The 20,202-nt window shown below is 40.7% G+C and overlaps 1 protein-coding gene across 1 annotated transcript in view; it reads left to right on the top strand.

The window, feature by feature from the left end:
- The first annotated feature begins 258 nt into the window (after positions 1-258).
- The window catches only part of LOC127420754 (CMP-N-acetylneuraminate-beta-galactosamide-alpha-2,3-sialyltransferase 1-like), a 46,473-nt gene continuing 26,529 nt past the window's right edge, over positions 259-20,202 (top strand). The window contains exons 1-3 of the mRNA XM_051663281.1: positions 259-367; positions 1,009-1,272; positions 13,351-13,541. Coding sequence (XP_051519241.1) covers positions 1,030-1,272; positions 13,351-13,541 — 434 coding nt within the window. The 5' untranslated portion in view covers positions 259-367; positions 1,009-1,029. The remainder of the gene's footprint in view (positions 368-1,008; positions 1,273-13,350; positions 13,542-20,202) is intronic.

The raw sequence follows: 20,202 nt of genomic DNA, 5'->3' as shown, positions 1-20,202 counted from the left end.
TACCGCCAGATGAAAGCAGGTAGTAAAATGAATTGTATTTAATTTAAAAGAGATATGTTTATATTCTCTGTTGATAATATCAGCAGTAATTCATCAAATGGTGGAAAAGAGTGTTATAACCTGGCATATATGTGTGTGTGGAGACATTGAAAACAGAGAAAAGTTCAGAAGCCAGGCCAATTTGGAGTTATTCAAATATCTTTATTGCAGCGTGAAGGCAGTCACACACACAGACACTCATGTTCCATTATTAAGCAACTTAACTTCAGCTGTCATCGATGAACTATACGCCGTGCCATTGAAAGTGAGATTAAAAATGAAATGCATGGTATGCATGTCTATTCTTCTGCTGTCTGCACCTACACAGGTGGGTTGAAACTCAACACCTTAACCATTTACATCAGGTAAATCACAGCATAGAGATTTCTAGCAAAGGCTTTTTAACCTTTAAAAGATGTACATTAAAGGTAAAGGTTTATTGAAAGAATAATTGTCATCTGAGTTGTCAGTTATCTGATCCATTAATCACATTTGTTTGACCATTTTTTTAAAAAATTATTATTGCTGGGGGTTTTTTTGGCCGTGGTTGTTGGTTTCTTGGTTTGATCAGCTCAGGTGAACAGACTTTACTAAAGGTATAGTTAACACCCAAAACAATTTTTTGTTACAAACCGGTATGGTTTCTACTATGTGTGGTAGAAAAGGAGATTTAGGCAAATTTAGCCTCAATCACCATTCACTTTCATTGCATCTTTGTGAATGGAGTAAAATATTTGGTCAAAAATCTAATTTTGTGTTCCACAGAAGAAAGAAAATCACAGGGGGTTAAAACAACATTAGAGTGAGAAAAAAAAATTGGGTGAATTATTCCTGTAATATGCTAAATCAGTATACCCTGGTACTTAACCTTACATGACAGTGTTAACTGTGTAATTCAAGTACAATGAAAAAAGTGCAGAATATAAGATTAACTAAACATCAGGGCTTTGGCTGTTTTTGTCATTTAAGGACTCATTATTGGAGTAAAAGATGGTGTGCTTTGCCACCCGAAGAGGCCGATACATCACGCTGACAGTGAGTGTGATCATCGTTCTGTTTATAATCTCTCAATCAACAATTAGACAACTGATCTTCGGAGCATGTGCGTGCGGTCAATGCGTGATGGACCTCACTCGTGACACCTGGTTCAGACAGCGGTTCAACCCACGCGTCCAACCCTTACTGACCCCGAAAAACAGTGTGCTCAGTGACTCCCTCTACAGATGGTGGCAAGTAAGTGCAAATTATGTATTGATCTTTCTGCAAAATCATTCATTAATAATTACTTTCATTTTCAGTGCTAATTTTAATATATGATAATGATACCTTTAGCTAGATCATTTGGTTGATCAGGCCTTTAGGAATTATTCCAAGCATCTGCGGAAATCTCTGAAATGCACTTATTGGAAACGGATAATTATAAACCTTTAATTTAAGGATCAGATCAGGTAAAAACAACAACACATTTCCACTTTTACAATGTACTAACATGACATTCATTAGAATTGACCTGATATTTTGGTTGCAGTGACCCATTTTAAACATGGGCCCATCCAAATGTTCTGCTCAATTTTTATTTTTGTTTTAATGTATTTCATATAAATGTTCATATAAAACATTTATCTATCTTTGTTAATGTTAGCTAATAAAAAACAATTGTTCATTATTAGTTCTGGTTAATTCATAATACATAAACTGATGTTAACAAATGAAACCTTACTGTAATGTGTCACAAAAAATCACTATCCAGTAATCACAAATGACTGGAAAAGTAATGGAAAAATCATTTAAATTAATTTGTCAAAAGGTGTGAACAATGTTTAGGACTACAACAACCCAGACTTGGCAAAACTTACTGTTGGCTAAACGTTAACAAAGAAAATGACTAACAAGTGTGAGTCTGGAGAAACTGAAGGGAAACATTACTTGTAAAATAAATGTGTTATTAATGTGGTACTGTCAAAATAGTCTCCCACAGTTTGTGCACTAACCAACTGATGAATATTGTACACAAAACTGGAAAATGCTTTCTTAATCTTATAAGCGCTGATCTGACTGGCTGTTTTGATGGAACTTCTGTGAGTAGAAGCACACAGAACTTTTTATCAGTCCACCTGGAAAAAGGTTCCAGTTGATACAATGAGTGCTTTTGAGGACAAAATAATACTGGATTTTACAAAGTTTGCCAGGTTAGTGAAATAAAATCTTTAAAAGATATTCTTAGTTTCGTTTGAGGCACGTAGTAGCAAGAAAAGCAGACATCTAAGAGCAGAGCTGCATATTCTGTTTTGTTTTCTTAACAAAAGTTTTTGTCCTGTACTTAGACTCTCGATACATTTTGCTTAGGGAGACTGAAGTGGCATTATTTAAATTAAATGTTTTCCCTTGGTGATCTTTTGTTATAGCATGATATACTGTATATCAGATACCACTCCTAAATGGCACGAAATGACAAAACTGACTGTGATTGGTCATATCCAGGAGCGGGGCCAGAAGGGTGGCACGGAATGAGTTTTGCCACCCCAACTTGGACCCCGCTCACGTCCTGGAGACGGTGCGCAATGGTTTAACCCGTCCATGTCACGTATGGTCCATAACAACTTTCCCCCATGTCTGGGAGGACACAGCGTTCCTCCTCAGTAGACAAATTTGCTAACACCCTTTGCCACCCCTGGCTAAAAATCCTGGACACGCCCCATATCATATCAGCTAGACGCTATATCTGTCTAGAGTTCGGAATGGCATACTGCCCATACTACTCGTACTACTACTGCCATATGTGCCTATGGCAGAAATAGTATGAGTAGTATAGTAGTATGCTATTCTCGGCTTAAGTGGGTGGTTCTTTCCAATTCCCAACTTAGTCTTATAGAATTAACATTACTATAACTAGATTTTTGCAAACTGACTTTAACATGCTGCTCTCAATGTTTTACTGCAGTTTTCTGGTGAAATTAACACTAGAAGCACAACAACAACTGTGCAGTTTAGTCACACAAATCATGAGTACAATAGCTGATTTTGACTTTATAAACGCTTTTTTTCCACACTATGACTCACACACTGCAATGTCATGATATCGACATGGTATGACTTTTGCTCTATTCTTACTCTATTTATTTTGATTTTTTTTTAAATGATTTGTTCAAGCTTGTTTTACAGACTCATCTACATTTACACCCTTTTTCCAATGTGATTAGCTTGCGTGGTAGCTCACCTCAGAGAGTCTTGGACTTTGAACTTGAAAGACTGCAGTTGGAGACCAGTCAAGCAGGCAAGCTGACACGTGAGATGAAAGTGTCATAGGAGCGACATGAAATGATGTGGTTGCTACAGAAAATGTGCTTTTCATGTCAAATTTGCTTTTAAGCCACTATCAACAATGTTCCCTCCAACTTGTGTTCTTGCTGAGCAAATCCTATTTCTATTGGGCAGATATACAGGTGCATCTCAATAAATTAGAATGTCGTGGAAAAGTTCATTTATTTCAGTAATTCAACTCAAATTGTGAAACTCGTGTATTAAATAAATTCAATGCACACAGACTGAAGTAGTTTAAGTCTTTGGTTCTTTTAATTGTAATGATTTTGGCTCACATTTAACAAATACCCACCAATTCACTATCTCAAAAAATTAGAATACATCATAAGACCAATAAAAAAAAACATTTTTAGTGAATTGTTGGCCTTCTGGAAAGTATGTTCATTTACTGTATATGTACTCAATACTTGGTAGGGGCTCCTTTTGCTTTAATTACTGCCTCAATTCGGCGTGGCATGGAGGTGTTCAGTTTGTGGCACGGCTGAGGTGGTATGGAAGCCCAGGTTTCTTTGACAGTGGCCTTCAGCTCATCTGCATTTTTTGGTCTCTTGTTTCTCATTTTCCTCTTGACAATACTAAGAGAATAATAAGATTCTCTATGGGGTTCAGGTCTGGTGAGTTTGCTGGCCAGTCAAGCACACCAACACCATGGTCATTTAACCAACTTTTGGTGCTTTTGGCAGTGTGGGCAGGTGCCAAATCCTGCTGGAAAATGAAATCAGCATCTTTAAAAAGCTGGTCAGCAGAAGGAAGCATGAAGTGCTCCACAATTTCTTGGTAAATGGGTGCAGTGACTTTGGTTTTCAAAAAACACAATGAACCAACACCAGCAGATGACATTGCACCCCAAATCATCACAGACTGTGGAAACTTAACACTGGACTTCAAGCAACTTGGGCTATGAGCTTCTCCACCCTTCCTCCAGACTCTAGGACCTTGGTTTCCAAATGAAATACAAAACTTGCTCTCATCTGAAAAGAGGACTTTGGACCACTGGGCAACAGTCCAGTTCTTCTTCTCCTTAGCCCAGGTAAGACGTCTCTGACGTTGTCTGTGGTTCAGGAGTGGCTTAACAAGAGGAATATGACAACTGTAGCCAAATTCCTTGACACGTCTGTGTGTCAGTCCATTCCTTGTGAAGTTCACCCAAATTCTTGAATCGATTTTGCTTGACAATCATAAGGCTGCGGTTCTCTCGGTTGGTTGTGCATCTTTTTCTTCCACACTTTTTCCTTCCACTCAACTTTCTGTTAACATGCTTGGATACAGCACTCTGTGAACAGCCAGCTTCTTTGGCAATGAATGTTTGTGGCTTACCCTCCTTGTGAAGGGTGTCAATGATTGTCTTCTGGACAACTGTCAGATCAGCAGTCTTCCCCATGATTGTGTAGCCTAGTGAACCAAACTGAGAGACCATTTTGAAGGCTCAGGAAACCTTTGCAGGTGTTTTGAGCTGATTAGCTGACTGGCATGTCACCATATTCTAATTTTTTGAGATAGTGAATTGGTGGGTTTTTGTTAAATGTGAGCCAAAATCATCACAATTAAAAGAACCAAAGACTTAAACTACTTCAGTCTGTGTTCATTGAATTTATTTAATACACGAGTTTCACAATTTGAGTTGTATTACTGAAATAAATGAACTTTTCCACGACATTCTAATTTATTGAGATGCACCTGTATACACTGTATTTCCATTAAAATACCAAAATTTTTTCTGGTACCAATACCAGTGAAATTTCAAAATGGATAATATGCTATTATGCAATTGTGCTAACACAGGCTCCAACTTTAAAAAAAAGTTAAGCATAATAAATAAAAGAATTGGCATGTTGCCAAAGTATTACACTGCTTCATGTTTTTATTATTATTATTATTATAATTACTATTGTTGTTATTATTATTCAGGTAAATAGTAGTTATAAAACAAATTAGCCTAAGTATTAAGAAAACATAATAGACAGCAGCAGATCTATTAGGCTGCATAACACTGCAAAGTCTTATGCACAGATCCAATATTTTGACACATACCTGATTTGTAGTACATGTTTGAATTCATATAAGACATAAGCAACTGTTTATGACCACTTGCAGGATGGACATTGACCATGAAGCACATTTAACTGTTCAGGCGCGCAACCACATATCTGCATTTACCAATAGCGCTCACTGCTGTAAAGTTGGTTTTATGTTTGACATTCATTTGATATTCAGATTTAAACCCATATAACTCTCTGCAATATTCACATAAAGAAGCCAAAACAACTGAGATATACATAAACAGATGTCCTTGGTATACCACAAGGCTTACAGTACATTTCAAAACATTTCTAATCCTATTAAACTCTATGACAGTTTGATCCAAAGTTGTCAAACCAACTGCAAAAGCCTTCTTTTGTGGAGGTATCTCATTGTACTTTTTATTTATAATTATTTATTCATATAAATCTATTAAACTCGTTGACCGTTTGACCTAAAGATGTGAAACCAACATCAAGAAATTCAGAATATTATTCCCTACATAGCACAACGCTTGTTTTGTGGAGTTTTCTTGTGCTACTTTTTATATATCATTTTTTATCTAAATAAACTTATTAAACTCATTGACCATTTGTATTAATCATGTCAAACCAACTTAAAAAAAACTCAGAATATTATTGATATGAACATTGCAGAGAGTTAAATGGGTTTTATTCCAACTATCAAATGAATGTCAAAGATAAAACGTCATGGTTACTGGTGTAACCTCCGTTCCCTGATGGAGGGAACGAGACGTTGTGTCGATGTAGTGACACTAGGGGTCACTCTTGGGAGCCCGAGACACCTCTGGTCTTTGATAAAAGGCCAATGAAAATTGGCGAGTGGTATTTGCATGCCACTCCCCCGGACATACGGGTATAAAAGGAGCTGGTATGAAACCACTCATTCAGGTTTTATGCTGAGGAGCCGATATAAGGTCCGGCCATTTCAGCGGGTAGTTCAGCGTTGTGGCAGGAGGGACACAACGTCTCGTTCCCTCCAACAGGGAATGGAGGTTACACCAGTAACCATGACGTCCCCTATCTGTCACTCACTCAACGTTGTGTCGATGTAGTGACATTAGGGGTCCCTATACGAAACGCCACAACTGGCTGAACTGTGTTACGTGAACTGGCGGTGTGTGGTGGGCAGACTGCTGTGTGCCTCATAGTCAGCGCACCAGGTCGACATGTAACCTCCCCCAACATAGTTATGAGTGTCGAACGGCCCTTTTTGGGGACAAGTCGACTACCCAAAGATAGAGACAGGCTTAACCCAGTCATGGCCTCTTTTCCCCTTCCCTTTTTCCACTCCCTAAAAAAGAAGGGGAATTATCCAACTGGGCCGCCAGTTCTAGTCGGGGGGTGTCCCTCCCAAGGGGAAGACACCACGGAGACCACACCTCGCCCAAAGAGAGGGGGCGATATTTAAGTGGAAGAATACGTCACACGGACTTTCCAACCATGTGGAGAGCCTTCAAGGTAGATCCTGCCCAATGGGGGAGGAGTTACTACAAACATGGAGACTGGGGCAGAGGGGCCCAAGGAAGACGCAGTTTGCCAGCAGGGAAATGAACTAGCGGAAGATATATATTGCATGGGGTTAGCCTTACAGGGAACTGCCACATGCGGAGCACCTACCCCAGAACAGGGCTCTTAGTTAGCGCGTGTACTGGGCCGACAGCGAGTCTCTCCGAAAACTCGACTGCCACAGGGCTCGGAGGAAGTCAACCAGGGAACAAAGTTTGTGAACACTACTGGGAATTAATGGCACACGTCTTCAGCTCCAAGGGAGGTGGAAGGCGCTATGTGCAAGCGATACACCCAGCCAGCTATCCCGGGCTTATCCGCTCGTGTTGCGTGCCATTACCTGGGACGAAACCGGTTCCACCCGGAGGTTGTAGAACCTTGCACAAGTGTTGGGTGTTGCCCAGCCTGCTGCTCTGCAAATGTCTGGCCAGGGCCCAGGGAGCTGCTACACCTCTGGTAGAATGGGCTGGAAGCCCTACCGGGGGCGGCATGTCCTAGGCGACATATGCCATAGTTATGGCGTCAATGAGCCAGTGGGCGATCCTCTGCTTGGAGACAGTGCTTCCTTTCCGCTATGCACCAAAGCAGACAAAGAGCTGCTCAGAGATTCTAAAGCTCTGCGTGCAATCCAAATAAATGTGTAAAGCGCGCACCGGACACAGCGATGACAGGGCTGGGTCTGCCTCCTCCTGGGGCAGCACTTGCAGGTTCACCACCTGGTCCCTAAAGGGGTGGTGGGAACCTTGGGCACATAGCCCGGTCAGGGTCTCAGGATCATGTGAGAGTAACCTGGACCGACCTCCAGGCACGTTTCACTGACAGAGAACGCTTGCAGGTCACCTACTCTCTTGATGGAAGTGAGCACAGTCAGGAGGGCAGTCTTCAAGGAGAGTGCCTTACGCTCGGCTGACTACAAAGGCTCAAAAGGGGCTCTCTGTAGACCCTGAAGAACTACAGAGGTCCGATGAGGGAACGAGGCACAGTCTAGAGGGATTCAGCCTCCTGGCGCCTCTTAGGAACCTGACGATCAAGTTGTGCTTCCCTAAGGACTCACAGTCGACTGCGTCTTGGTGTGCTGCTATGGCAGCAATGTACACCTTCAAGGTGGAAGGGGACAGCCTCCCTTCCAACCTCTCGTGCAGGAAGGAAAGCACTGATCTGACTGTGCATCTCTGGGGGTCTTCGTGTCGGGAAGAACACCACTTAGCGAACAGACACCACTTAAGGCATACAGGCGCCTCGTAGAGGGGTGATTGGGTGATTGTGTCCACCACCGCAGATGGTAGACCACTTAGGTCTTCTGTGTCCCGTCCAGGGGCCAGACATTGAGATTCCAGAGGTCTGGGCGTGGATGCCAGATGGTGCCCCATCCCTGAGAAAGAAGGTCCTTCCTCAGGGGAATTCGCCAGGGGGGAGCTGTCACAAGGAGTGTGAGGTCCAAGCACCACGTCTGGGCAGGCCAGTAGGGTGCTACCAGGATGACCTGCTCCTCATCCTCCCTGACCTTGCACAGGGTCTGTGCAAGCAGGCTCACTGGGGGAAACGCCTATTTGCGCATGCCAGGGGGCCAGCTGTGTGCCAGCGTGTCTATGCTGAGGGGGGCCTCGGTCAGGGCGTACCAGAGCAGGCAGTGGGGAGGATTCTTGGGAGGCGAACAGGTGCACCTGTGCCTGTCGAATAGACTCCAAATCAGCTGGACCACCTGAGGGTGGAGTCTCTACTCTTCCCTGAGGGTAAGCTGTCGTGACAGTGTGTCCATTGTAGTGTTGAGGTTGCCCGGGATGTGAGTGGCTTGCAGCGACTTGAGGTAGCAGCATTTTTGTCTTTCACCAAGGTGAAGTGGACACCACTGAACCTGGGCGGACGCCCGGCGAAGTGAATCGTGCAGCCGAGTCGGACGGTCTGGACAAGCTCTCGCAATGGATTTGAAAGCGCAAGCCATGCGTCCAAGTTCCGCGCAAGGGGGACCAAAGGGACAACATCATCAGACGTACCGGCAGGTGGGGCCTCGCGGCGGGGCGGAGCTCGAGGTGTCACACCACGTCTTGGCCATGCTGAGTCTAAGGACATCGAAGCACTTACCTGGCTCCTTGTGACCACCCCCGGAACAGCCTGGGATAGGGGAGGAAGAGGCCTGTCCTCGTGACCCATGGGGACTGTCACATCGGGGGCAGATTTGTGCCACAGCTGGGCGCTCAGGGGCGGGAGACCGCCGCTGGAGCGCCAAACCTGCCAAATAGAGTGGTGGACGGTGGTCGTGATGACGGCCGTACACACCGGATACGTGACCCAGGGAACAAGGAAACCTCACTTGCTGAGCTCTTGAGTACTGCAGCCACTTGGCCATGCGGCGCAATTAAATGCAAAAGGTAACAAAAAGACAGAGATCTGCTTACCAGCTCCAGAGCAGCGGGTTTCGTTGTCCCTGGGTCACCTGTCTCAAGGGCGCTTTGAAGTCTTTCACGGGTTCTGGTTGGCCGTGAGATGGGTGGCGTCTGCTTCCTGCGGTGGGCTCCACGCCGGGGCCGGGCCGAAGGGGCGGGCTGCGGCGGAGCCGGTGCAGTCACCTCAGGGGGATGCCCTTAGTGATGAGTAGACTGGGTACGGGATCTTGAGCCGCGCCGGGGCAGGATATGCCGGCTAGCATCCATCTACTGATCTACCATCGAAAACTGCTGGGCAAAGTCCTCGATAGTGTCGCCGAATAGGCCCGCCTGGGAAATGGGGGCAGCAATGAATCGTGTCTTGTCGGCCTCACCCATCTCGACCAGGTTGAGCCAAAGGTGGCGCTCCTGGACCACTAGTGTGGCCATCGTCTGCCCGAGAGACCTCGCCGTGACCTCCATCGCTCGGAGTTCCTGCTTCAATCCCGGGGCGGAACTACCCTCGTGCAGTTCCTTTAGCGCCTTGGCAGACTTGCAGGAGAGCCATGGCGTACAGGGCAGAGGTGGCTTGTCCAGCGGCACCGTAGGCCTTAGCCGTCAGAGACGACGTAAACCTACAGGCCTTGGATGGGAGCTTTGGGCACCCGCGCCAGGTGGCGGCGCTCTGCGGGCATAGGTGCACCGCGAGCACCGTTATCCACCGGGGGATTGCCGAAGAGCCCTCGGCCGCCCCACCATCGAGGGTAGTGAGGGCGGGGAAGCTGAAAAGATCGGGACCGGGCAGTAAAAAGTGCCTCCCGCGACCTTGTCAGCTCTTCATGTACTTCCGGGAAGAAAGGAACGGGGGCGGGGTGTGGCTTTGAGTGGTTCCTGGGCTCACGGCACCGATCACCGAGCCGTGAGGGTTCAGGGAAGAGCAGTGAGTTCCACTCTAGCCGATGCTCGCGGCTGCCGGGAAAGCATGTCGTCATCTCCGCATCAGCCTGTGACTGGGCAATTGACCCCGAAGGGAGGAGCCCAGCTGAGGCTTCCGACTGGACGAGCCCGCTCTCCGATGCTGCGCTCGAGAGCTCATCACTTTCGCGGGCTCCGAATAAGAGGTCGAACTCACCGTGAGACGAGCCGGCGGACTCATCCGGAAGCCCAATCGGGGCAGACGAGCGTGCTGGGGAATGGGAGGTCCGCGGGGGGATACCCGGCGGAGGCGGTCCCATTGGGGTCCCCAAATCGCCCCCAGTGCTAGCCACGCTGGCCTCATACCCGTGGGTAAAAGGACCGAGGCGGGAGCCTCTGGGGTGGCTTGCTTTCTTGTGAAGGTGAGCCGTGACCGCAACATTGCCATGGACATATTCTCGCAATGAGAACATGACCATCCACGAATGCTGTCCAGACACGAAAGACCGTCTGGTCGTGACCGTCAGAAGGCCAGAAATAACGAGCGCAACCAGGAATAACACACAATCGGAAAAGCATCTTTAAAAAGAAGGGTCTTTAAAAGGACGTTCCGTGTGTGCCGCTCTTTTAGAGAAATATACTCTTTTATTTCTGCCGAAGCGCCCAGGGGCATTCTCTGCAGTGCACCAGTGCAGAGGGGGGAGAAGCCGCTGAAATGCACCGTCAGATCCAGCAGAGGTGAATGAACAGTAGTATTCAGCTCAGTGAGCATGACCGTTCGGCTCCGAAGAGAAAATCTGAATGAGTGGTTGCATACCAGCTCCTTTTATACCCGTATGTCCAGGGGAGTGGCATGCAAATACCACTCGCCAATTTTCATTGGCCTTTTATCAAAGACCAGAGGTGTCTCTGGCTCCCAAGAGTAACCCCTAGTGTCACTACATCGACACAACGTCGAGTGAGTGACAGATAGGGAAGCAATTTACCGCAGTATAGTGCTTGCGTCTCGCAGCAAATGCGGTATGTGTTGTGTCAAGACTCAATAATGTGTATTTCTACCTTGTTTACACACAAGATTTCAATCAAAGCTTCAGCTTCATACTGGAAAAACATGAACTAATGGACCATATGGTCTCCAGTTCAAATACTGAGCGTGCATTTAGCTCCGATTCTGGAAAATCTCTAGGTTTCCCCTATCACTTGAGGCTGCCATCTGTGCAGATGTTTTGTCCATCTGCGTTGGAGGAACGTCAGAAGTGTGTGGCCACGCAGGCGTACAGCTTAGAGGGCACATTGATATCAGTTAGGTTAAGGTATTGTTAAGGGTAATGATGTCTGTTTTGTTCACAACATTTGCTATATTCATACACATTTTTTATTTTATTTTTAGTGTGTGCACATATTGTCTTTTTTGTTGTGCACTTTTGTGCACTTTTGTTATTGTATATGGCAAATCTGTAGTAAAGAAAGTAGGCCAAAATTTTAGGTTAGGTTTTACATTTATAATTTTACACATAGTGCTTTTCTGAAACTGCACTCAAAGCACTTTTACATGGAGAACAGGGGACTCTCATGAACCACCACAAGTTACCAGTATATTTGAATTTGATTATTCAAGTGTTTTATCTACTATTAATGTTTGTATTTTACTACACTTATCAATTTAAGAGGTGAAACTCGTGATATGGCTGGTATGAGTTCAATGAAAGACTTTATTATTTTATATTATATTGTACAGCCTCTGTTGTTAATGCAAGTAAAACCGTAATACTACAATAGTACGTCTATGCGCTGCACACAATAACACTGTAAACTAAAAACATAAAACAAGGATTTATTAATGATGGGAATGAAATATACTTTATTAAACATGAAAACAATATGCAGAAATTCAATAAAAATAACAATAGTATGTTTAATAATTTTTTTAGCAGTAAAGTTATAGTAGATCAGTGGTTACACTAAACAAATTAATATGTATATTACTGTGCTATGTAATTGGTACATTTGAAATAACTTTAGATGACTATACATTTCATGGGGAAATACTTTGTAGTAATTTGTACCTATAGTGGCTTTTAAACAGACTTGTAAAAATACAGTCTGCTTGAAGGACAATAAACAATGTCATAAAATACTCAGAAGTCATACATATTAGTAAACATGTTGCAGTAACTTCACTGGACAATGTAGATACATTGTGATTGGTTAACACGAGTACTGACAAGCAATATAAGCTTCAACAACCCTACCAGACAACATGTCTAAGCATTATAGCAAGTAAAGAACTCCACTGCAAATTTATATATATATAGCAAATTTAACAGATAAACATTCATCCAGACTGCAGCGATGCTGTCCTGAACTGTGTGACAGTGACTGACTGAACTGAACAGCATAGTTTTCCCAGCCGGAACAAATGACATACTTCTTTCCTGTGTTTATGGACATGACGTAATCACGTAAGGATGAACAAAATAAGCTTTCGATTTCACCAAATCTGACCTGACAGCTCAAAATACAATAACACATGTAGGCTTACTGTAGTGAATCAATAAGGAGGACATTGTTTTGAACACTGATTGCTGATGTACTCAATCAATAATAGCATTTTGTTAATTTTTAACCAAAAAATCTTCCGTAATACAGTTTTAAAAACCTAGTCTGATTGCGACACCATTTCACTTGCTTTTGGCACCCCCAGCTGGACATTTCACTGGGAAACTGCAGTCAGTAAGTACTGTAATATAGCAAATTATGGACAGCATTTGCAATTATCCATCAATGTTTATACAAATGTAGTAAATGGCAGAAACAAATTGTTAAATACAATAGAGCGAATTTTATCTAATAACACATATTTTTGCACATATTTTGTTTCAAACTGAAATAGAAATACTGACATTGTAAAAATAAATAATGGTCCACCCAAAATGGAAATCCTGAAATACTACTGGAAGTGGAAATGGAAATTCCATCTTTTTTTCCTTGCCACAGTTGCCTTTGGATCGCTCACTGGGGGTTTTAATACATTAGGTCATGATTTTCTGTAAAGTTGCTTTGAAAAGGTGTATGTATTGTGAAAAGTGCTATCTAAATAAAAGTGACTTGACTAACCAATGCAGACAACTCTGATAATCATTTCTTCCATAATATTTGAACAGAAGCTACAATACAAGAGTAACGTAAACTATACAGCAGTGGTGGAGATGTTATTTGGCATCTTCCCAAATGAAGAGTATTATTTGGATGCTGGTTGGGGCCGCTGCAGAAGCTGTGCTGTTGTGGGGAACTCTGGGAACCTCAAAAACTCTCACTATGGTCCTCTTATTGATGCTCATGATCTCGTCATCAGGTGAGTGACACAACTGGATTATCTACTGTATACCCAATTTTCCAAGCATAATTTTATCTGACTTATCTCTCCACACAGATTATTAATAATTTCAATAAATTCTCTTTAAAGGAATAGTTACCCCAAAATGCAAACACTACCATAATTTACTCAACCTCCTGTCATTTCAAACCCACATGACTTTTTTCTTATGCGTTCACAAAAGAAGACATTTTAATGAATATCCCTGTCCATCTTTTCAATTAATTGTCAACTGTAAAACTTAAAAAGGACCCAAAAATATGCATCATAGTCCAAGTTTTCTGAAGGCATTCGATAGGCTTTGAGAAATAACACAAAATTTAAGTCATTTTTCAGTTAAAAGTAAGGTCTTGTGTGAACTTGCAAACTACTGCAATATTCATTAAAATATCTCCCTTTGTATTCTGCAGAAGAGAGAAGTCATACGGGTTTGGAACGACATGAGGGTGAGTAAATTATGACAATGTTCACTTTTGGGTGAACCTTTAAAAGAAATGATGGTTTAATGTTAAATCTTTTCTTGCCAGATTTGTGTATACCAGTGTTTCTCAATCCTGGTCCAGGAGCACAGTGACGTTTCTATCAATAAGCAAAGCAGTATAAGCTGCCGCTTAGGGCCCCCGTGCCACCAGAGGGCCCCGCAAATAAAGTTTTTTTTTTTTAATGTACTAAAAGCTGCGGGTAAGACTCAGGCAGCTGTTTTGACTCAATTAGATCGCTATAGGGCCCCCCCTCCCCCCTGGTCCACAAGGGAAGGGAGAAGTTCTGTTGAGCAATAATGCACACCAGCTGTTCTTTTGGTTATATGTTGAAGGTGCTATTTTCATTGTATATTGTTATTCACTGTTATTTAAAGTCATTTATTGTTAATTTGTATAGTTATTTATTGTTAATTTATTGTTAAATGTTTTGTGATTTGTGTGTGGGGGGTTATGTTGGATTAGTTATTGGGGCCTTTCGAGTAGGATTTCACCTAGGGCCCCCATATGCTCAGAAATGCCCTGTTCCAGCACCAGGATTGAGAAACACATGTCTAGACTGGACAAGATTTATGGTTTCCTATGGTAGTAGTAGCATAAGAGGTAAAGCATAGGAAGTCAAATATTATAAAAGATAGCAACAAACCATAAATCTGTGAGACAGGGTCTAGTTGTCATGCTTTTACTTCAGGGAATCTATCGCAGTCAGTTTCTGACCAAACCTTCACTTGACTATAAAAAAGCTACTAAACATTTCCAACATTATTGTCCAGGAAAATGTTATTTTACATTGAACACACAATGAGCCAATAGCAGGGCACATTGTCACACTGTGTTGGGTAAGTTTCTCAATAAAACAATTCACTATTACTAATGACTTCTCTAAAATGGTAATAAGATTACTTTACTAATTACTTTATCAAAAAAGTAATCGCATTACTAATTACTTAGCTTTTAAGTTACTTTGTAAAAAGGAACGTTTTTCTGCTCAGTGTATTATATAAAATATTATATATGATATGATATAATAAATTAGAAAATAATATTATTATTTTAATAATAATTCCTCATCGGCCATTGCTGCACACAAATAATTAAATATCCATCCACCACACATTTCTGCTTTCCAATGACTCATTGGGGGGTGCACACCCTACAGACAGGGCCGTGTCTACGGGTGGGCTAGGGTGTCATTGCCCACCCTGAAAGTTCGCCTGCCCACCCTAAATGATCAGACGGCAATTTTTAGTGAGTAGTTTAATCTCTGGCACTTGGAAAATCTGCAAATAATACCTTTCAAGAGCATTACAACAAACAACATGTACAATGAGACATGCATAAGATCCGTGAACCACAATTTTATAAAGCCTACTGCACACTAAAACGGACGACAAGTTTCAAGAGTGGTGAGCGTTTGACTCAGAAACATTGAATTCAGCATGTTCCAGAGACTTAGAACAACACAGTTGGATGTGCATTCCTGTTCTAGACTATTCACATTAGTGGTCGACAGATAAGGGATTTCTGGTCGTCTAAACCATTACAGTGAATATGTAAATAAATCATTTATTAAAAATTTAAGAATTCGCGTTTTTTAATTTCAAAACAGGAAACAAGAAATTAGGCCTATGTGTTGTGTTTTTGAAATTACTGTAATTTATATTAATATAAATATAATAGTAATAATGAGATGTCTGTCCTTGTTATTTGTAAAATGTATGCTAATGATGTTGTTATCTATGTGCATGCAAAAATATAAGCAACAAGCTGCAGAGGAATATTCATCTGCAATAGTTCATGTTTCACAATGGTTAGCTGAAACTTGTCAGCATCTAAATGAAACAAAACCTGTTTATGTGTTCTTTACAAAAAGAGCGGATTGTGACACTGAACCAGAAGTTTGTGTCCTTGAACAGAAGCTTAATGTTGTACTTTAATTTAAATATTTGGGAATTATAATTGACTCAACTTTCTTTTAAAATATGTGAAGAGAGTTGTAAAAGCAGTAAAATGTAATTTGGCAAATTTTTGATTAGTAATAATCTGATCACAGAGGCAGCAGTTTTATTTATGAATGTGATGAATCTTCCTTATATTACATATTGCATGACTTCCTGGACACAGGCATGTAAATCCGTCCTCAAGCCTGTTAAAACAGTGAACAAGCAAGCTCTTTAGGTACTAGACAAAAAGCCAAACAGAGTTTATCACTGTTGTGTCAAGTATAATTTCTTGAGTTGGGAAAACTTGATTAAATCTGTAGGTGTAATGTTGATTTTTATTTATTTATTTGTTTATTTTATAGTCTTGCCCCACCCATATTTAAACAGTTCATTAATAAAATTACAGGAAAAAATCACAAGGGCTGGTGACCATAAAATACCATTAAGAAAGAGTGCTTTTGGTCAGTGAGCTTTTGCTTTAAGAGCAACCCATGACTGGAATGGACTTCCAGCTGATTTGAAAGATCTAACAAATCATGACGTTTTCTCTAAAAAAATTTTTTAAAAAGCTGGTTATTGTCAAACCAGAATTGTCAACATGGTACTTAATATTATCGATAATGTCTTATGGATATACTGTGTTTTTGAACATCATGTTCTTAGGATTTGTTGATTTTGAATGTTATTGGTATTTTTAAATTATGTACAGTGTGCATAGACTTGAGCACCCGTATTTTAGTGTAATTTTGTACTTTGACATCAACCTGTCCATGGACAGCAGATGCAAATTTGCCATTTTGACGAAATCCGGCACAATAAAATCTATGAGATGTTTGATTAACGTGTATTGTCCCTGACAAATAAATAAATAGAATATGTAATTATATCAGAATGTGTTATGGATATGGTTTTAATTAAAAGATGATCATTTATTTTTTCTCTCCCATTTATTATAGTTTCTATACTTGTAAAACACTAAACATTACAACTAAGACAAACTTTCTAGGAATTGTATGTTTGGTTTAGAGGTTACCAGACTGCTACAATGAACACCTCTGAGGAAGAACTAGTCTAACACTTTTGTTAGATTTGCCAAAGCTTCCAAAGTTTATGGCATTGAATCTATAAAGGAAATTAAAGAGTATTGTTTGATGTAGATTATTTGATTTAGTGATATTTTTTTTTTTTAAATGAGTTACCACTTTGTTGCATGTTATACTCACCCCCCGCCCCCACCCCCCATAACGTTGCCCACCCTAAAGATCAAAATGCCCAACCAAACAAATCATCCTGGTAATGTCACTGCCTTCAGCTGTCACAGAAACAGACATACATAGAAATTCATGTTTTAAATTCTAATAACAATATTATTTTAGAAAGATGTGTAACCGAAGTACTGTACTTAAAAGCAAATAAAAATTGAAAGTAACTTTTAATATGATTACCAGAATTAAATAAGTGAAAAAAAAAAAATTGTTACACTGCTTTTTGACAAAAAATGATTATATTACAGTTACTAGTTGCTTTGTAATCAGATTACACACAACACAAGTCATACTATATAGGAAAACTTGTCAATCAGCATAAATGTAAACAATTATGAATCATAAAATAATAATGAAAAAAAAATATAAGGTATCAAAAAACCTCCAACCATTGGTTTGGCCAACAAACATAATTAATTAATTGCAAAAAAAAAACTAAAAATAAAAAAATAAATGACCACATATAAAAAAAAACATTGACCTGACATACCCATGTCCTGAAAACAGTTCAACTTCTCAATTAAAATCTTTGTTCGTTTGTTTACTCAAAAGCTATTACAAAACACAGTGAAACCTGAATTTTAGTTTGGAGGACAATTCCATTTTGTATTTTGAAACCATACCACTGCTGGAGAAATCACACATTTGTGTAATTGGACTTTTGACTCAAAACCTTACAGTCACAGAGATATAGCCCTTTTGACAACTAGCCCCAGTCTGCCCTACGTTATTATCAAGTATTAATTAACCACAAGTACATTATAATGATGTAAGACCTGTACAAGATGTTCTTATATACAAAATGTAACAAGTGTTAATGTTTTACTGCAGAGTGAATGTATGGGTGGCTGTTCTTCATTTGCATAGGTTTTGTATAGTAAATTATGTATAGTTTTGTTTCATTGTTTTTTTTAAGTTAATTTGAATAGGTGCCATGGGATACTAGGGTACTCGTTTACATGCATTTGGGTCATGAATTTATGAAAAAAAGTGTGCTTCTAACATACATTTCCCAGGACTTACTGGTCATGCCTGCACGCATTGGCAGCATCTTTCTCTACACATTTACAAGTGTACAAGTGTACAGGCAGTGGTGCTGAAAGTCCTTATATGGAGATGGTTTGAGTGTGTTTTCTGCAAATAACTAACTTCAGACATGCTTCCTTCATTTAGAATAATACAAATTCATTATTATTAGAACAAGGGTAAGAAAATATCCATGTGTGCATCCACCTGTTGTGAGTCTAGTGGAAATTATTCGTGATAAGTTTTCCTGTGCATATAGGTATGCAAAATCATCCCAATCATTAGTAAATAAGGCCAGCTGTGTGTGAATTGTTAATGATGTGACATTCATGTGTTTGTCTTGATTAAGAGTAGAACAATACAAATTTAATTCATTCAGACAATAACTTGAAGATGCATATCAATGAACCAGTTTTCCATTTCTGAATAAAAATTCATTTAGATATTTATTTGATTTTATTTGTAGAGCATTTTAGCTGAATTTTACAATGAGTTCAGCCTGCTATGTGTGGCAAAATTATTCTCAGCACCAAAACTCTCGTCTCACTGTCGCGTCTATGGAGTAATGGGTGGCTCATGCACCCAGAGTGAATACTCTAACCCTGGGGTGTCAAACATACTAGATACGGCCCGCTAAGGATGATTTGCGAAAAGTAGCCTAATGTTTGAAAACGTCTCCGGCTACGCATGTAACCTCAGTTCCCTGAGATGAAGGGAATGAGACATTGCTATGGGGAAAGTACTTTCCTTGATGACCAAACTCTTGTACCATAACGCCAATATTCTGCTTGGCAATGATGTTTGAGCCCCGCCCCTTTAGGCACGCATTAAGCATATACAGTATAAGCGGGTGCTCAAGCATCATTACTTCAGAATTTCTGACTGAGGAACTTCAGAGGGGGTATTATAACCACAGCTTACATATCGGCTGTTGTGTTATAACTGGTAGTCTACCCGCAGTGTTGGGGAGTAACGAAATACATGTAATGGGATTACGTATTTAAAATACAAAATATAAGTAACTGTATTCCACTACAGTTACAATTTAAATGGTAATTAGAATACAGTTGCATTAAGTATTTTGATTACTGAAGAGATTACTTTGCATTTTATTGTCATTTGTTTCATTTAATATTTAGTCCTTTCAGATGGAAAACATTTATACATATAAATGATGCGATCCAAAGTGCATTTGAACAGCGGTGAAACACTTTCTTATGATGTGTTACATTCATACGAGCAGACAGAGAAGTAAGTTTGAAGTAAGTTTGGAGCAGAAGAAATAGAAATAAACCTTGTGTAAATTGTCAGCTTTACGCTAAGCTAAAATGCTATTTCTAGCAATTTTACATGCACGTTACCAGGCACGATCATATTTTTTTATCATAATTCACGTTAGATCATTTTTTTCTTTTTTTCTAGTAAGACCTTTGATATTAGGGCAAAAATCATATCATAATCATAATCAGTTTTTATAGTCAAAACAAGTGAAAAAATCTACCAGTGCTAAAGAAGTAATCCAAAGTATTTAGAATACGTTACTGACCTTGAGTAATCTAACGAAATACATTACAAATTACATTTTACAGCATGTATTCTGTAATCTGTAGTGGAATACATTTCAAAAGTAACCCTCCCAACCCTGCTGGAGCTCTCTAGACAGAGAGGACTTGTGAAGAGATGGATGCCACGTCAAGGTTGTTAAACCTCGCGAACGTGTTTTGTGAAGACCATCCTGCTGCCAAACATATGTCCTGTAAGGAAACCCCGTTTGTCCATTCCCATGAGGATGCCATGCCTCTAGTTGAGTGTGCTTTGACTCCAATAGGGCAACTTATTGACAATCAAGTGAGAGAGCCTTTGTTTGGAGATGGACATGCTTTTGTGCAACTTCCATAACAAATAAAGAGCTGATCTGACAGCCGAA

The sequence above is a fragment of the Myxocyprinus asiaticus genome, chromosome 30, assembly GCF_019703515.2.
Source record: "Myxocyprinus asiaticus isolate MX2 ecotype Aquarium Trade chromosome 30, UBuf_Myxa_2, whole genome shotgun sequence".
In the NCBI taxonomy this organism is placed as follows: domain Eukaryota; kingdom Metazoa; phylum Chordata; class Actinopteri; order Cypriniformes; family Catostomidae; genus Myxocyprinus; species Myxocyprinus asiaticus.
Note: the sequence above shows the minus strand (reverse complement) of the source record. Positions and strands in the feature narration are given on the sequence as shown.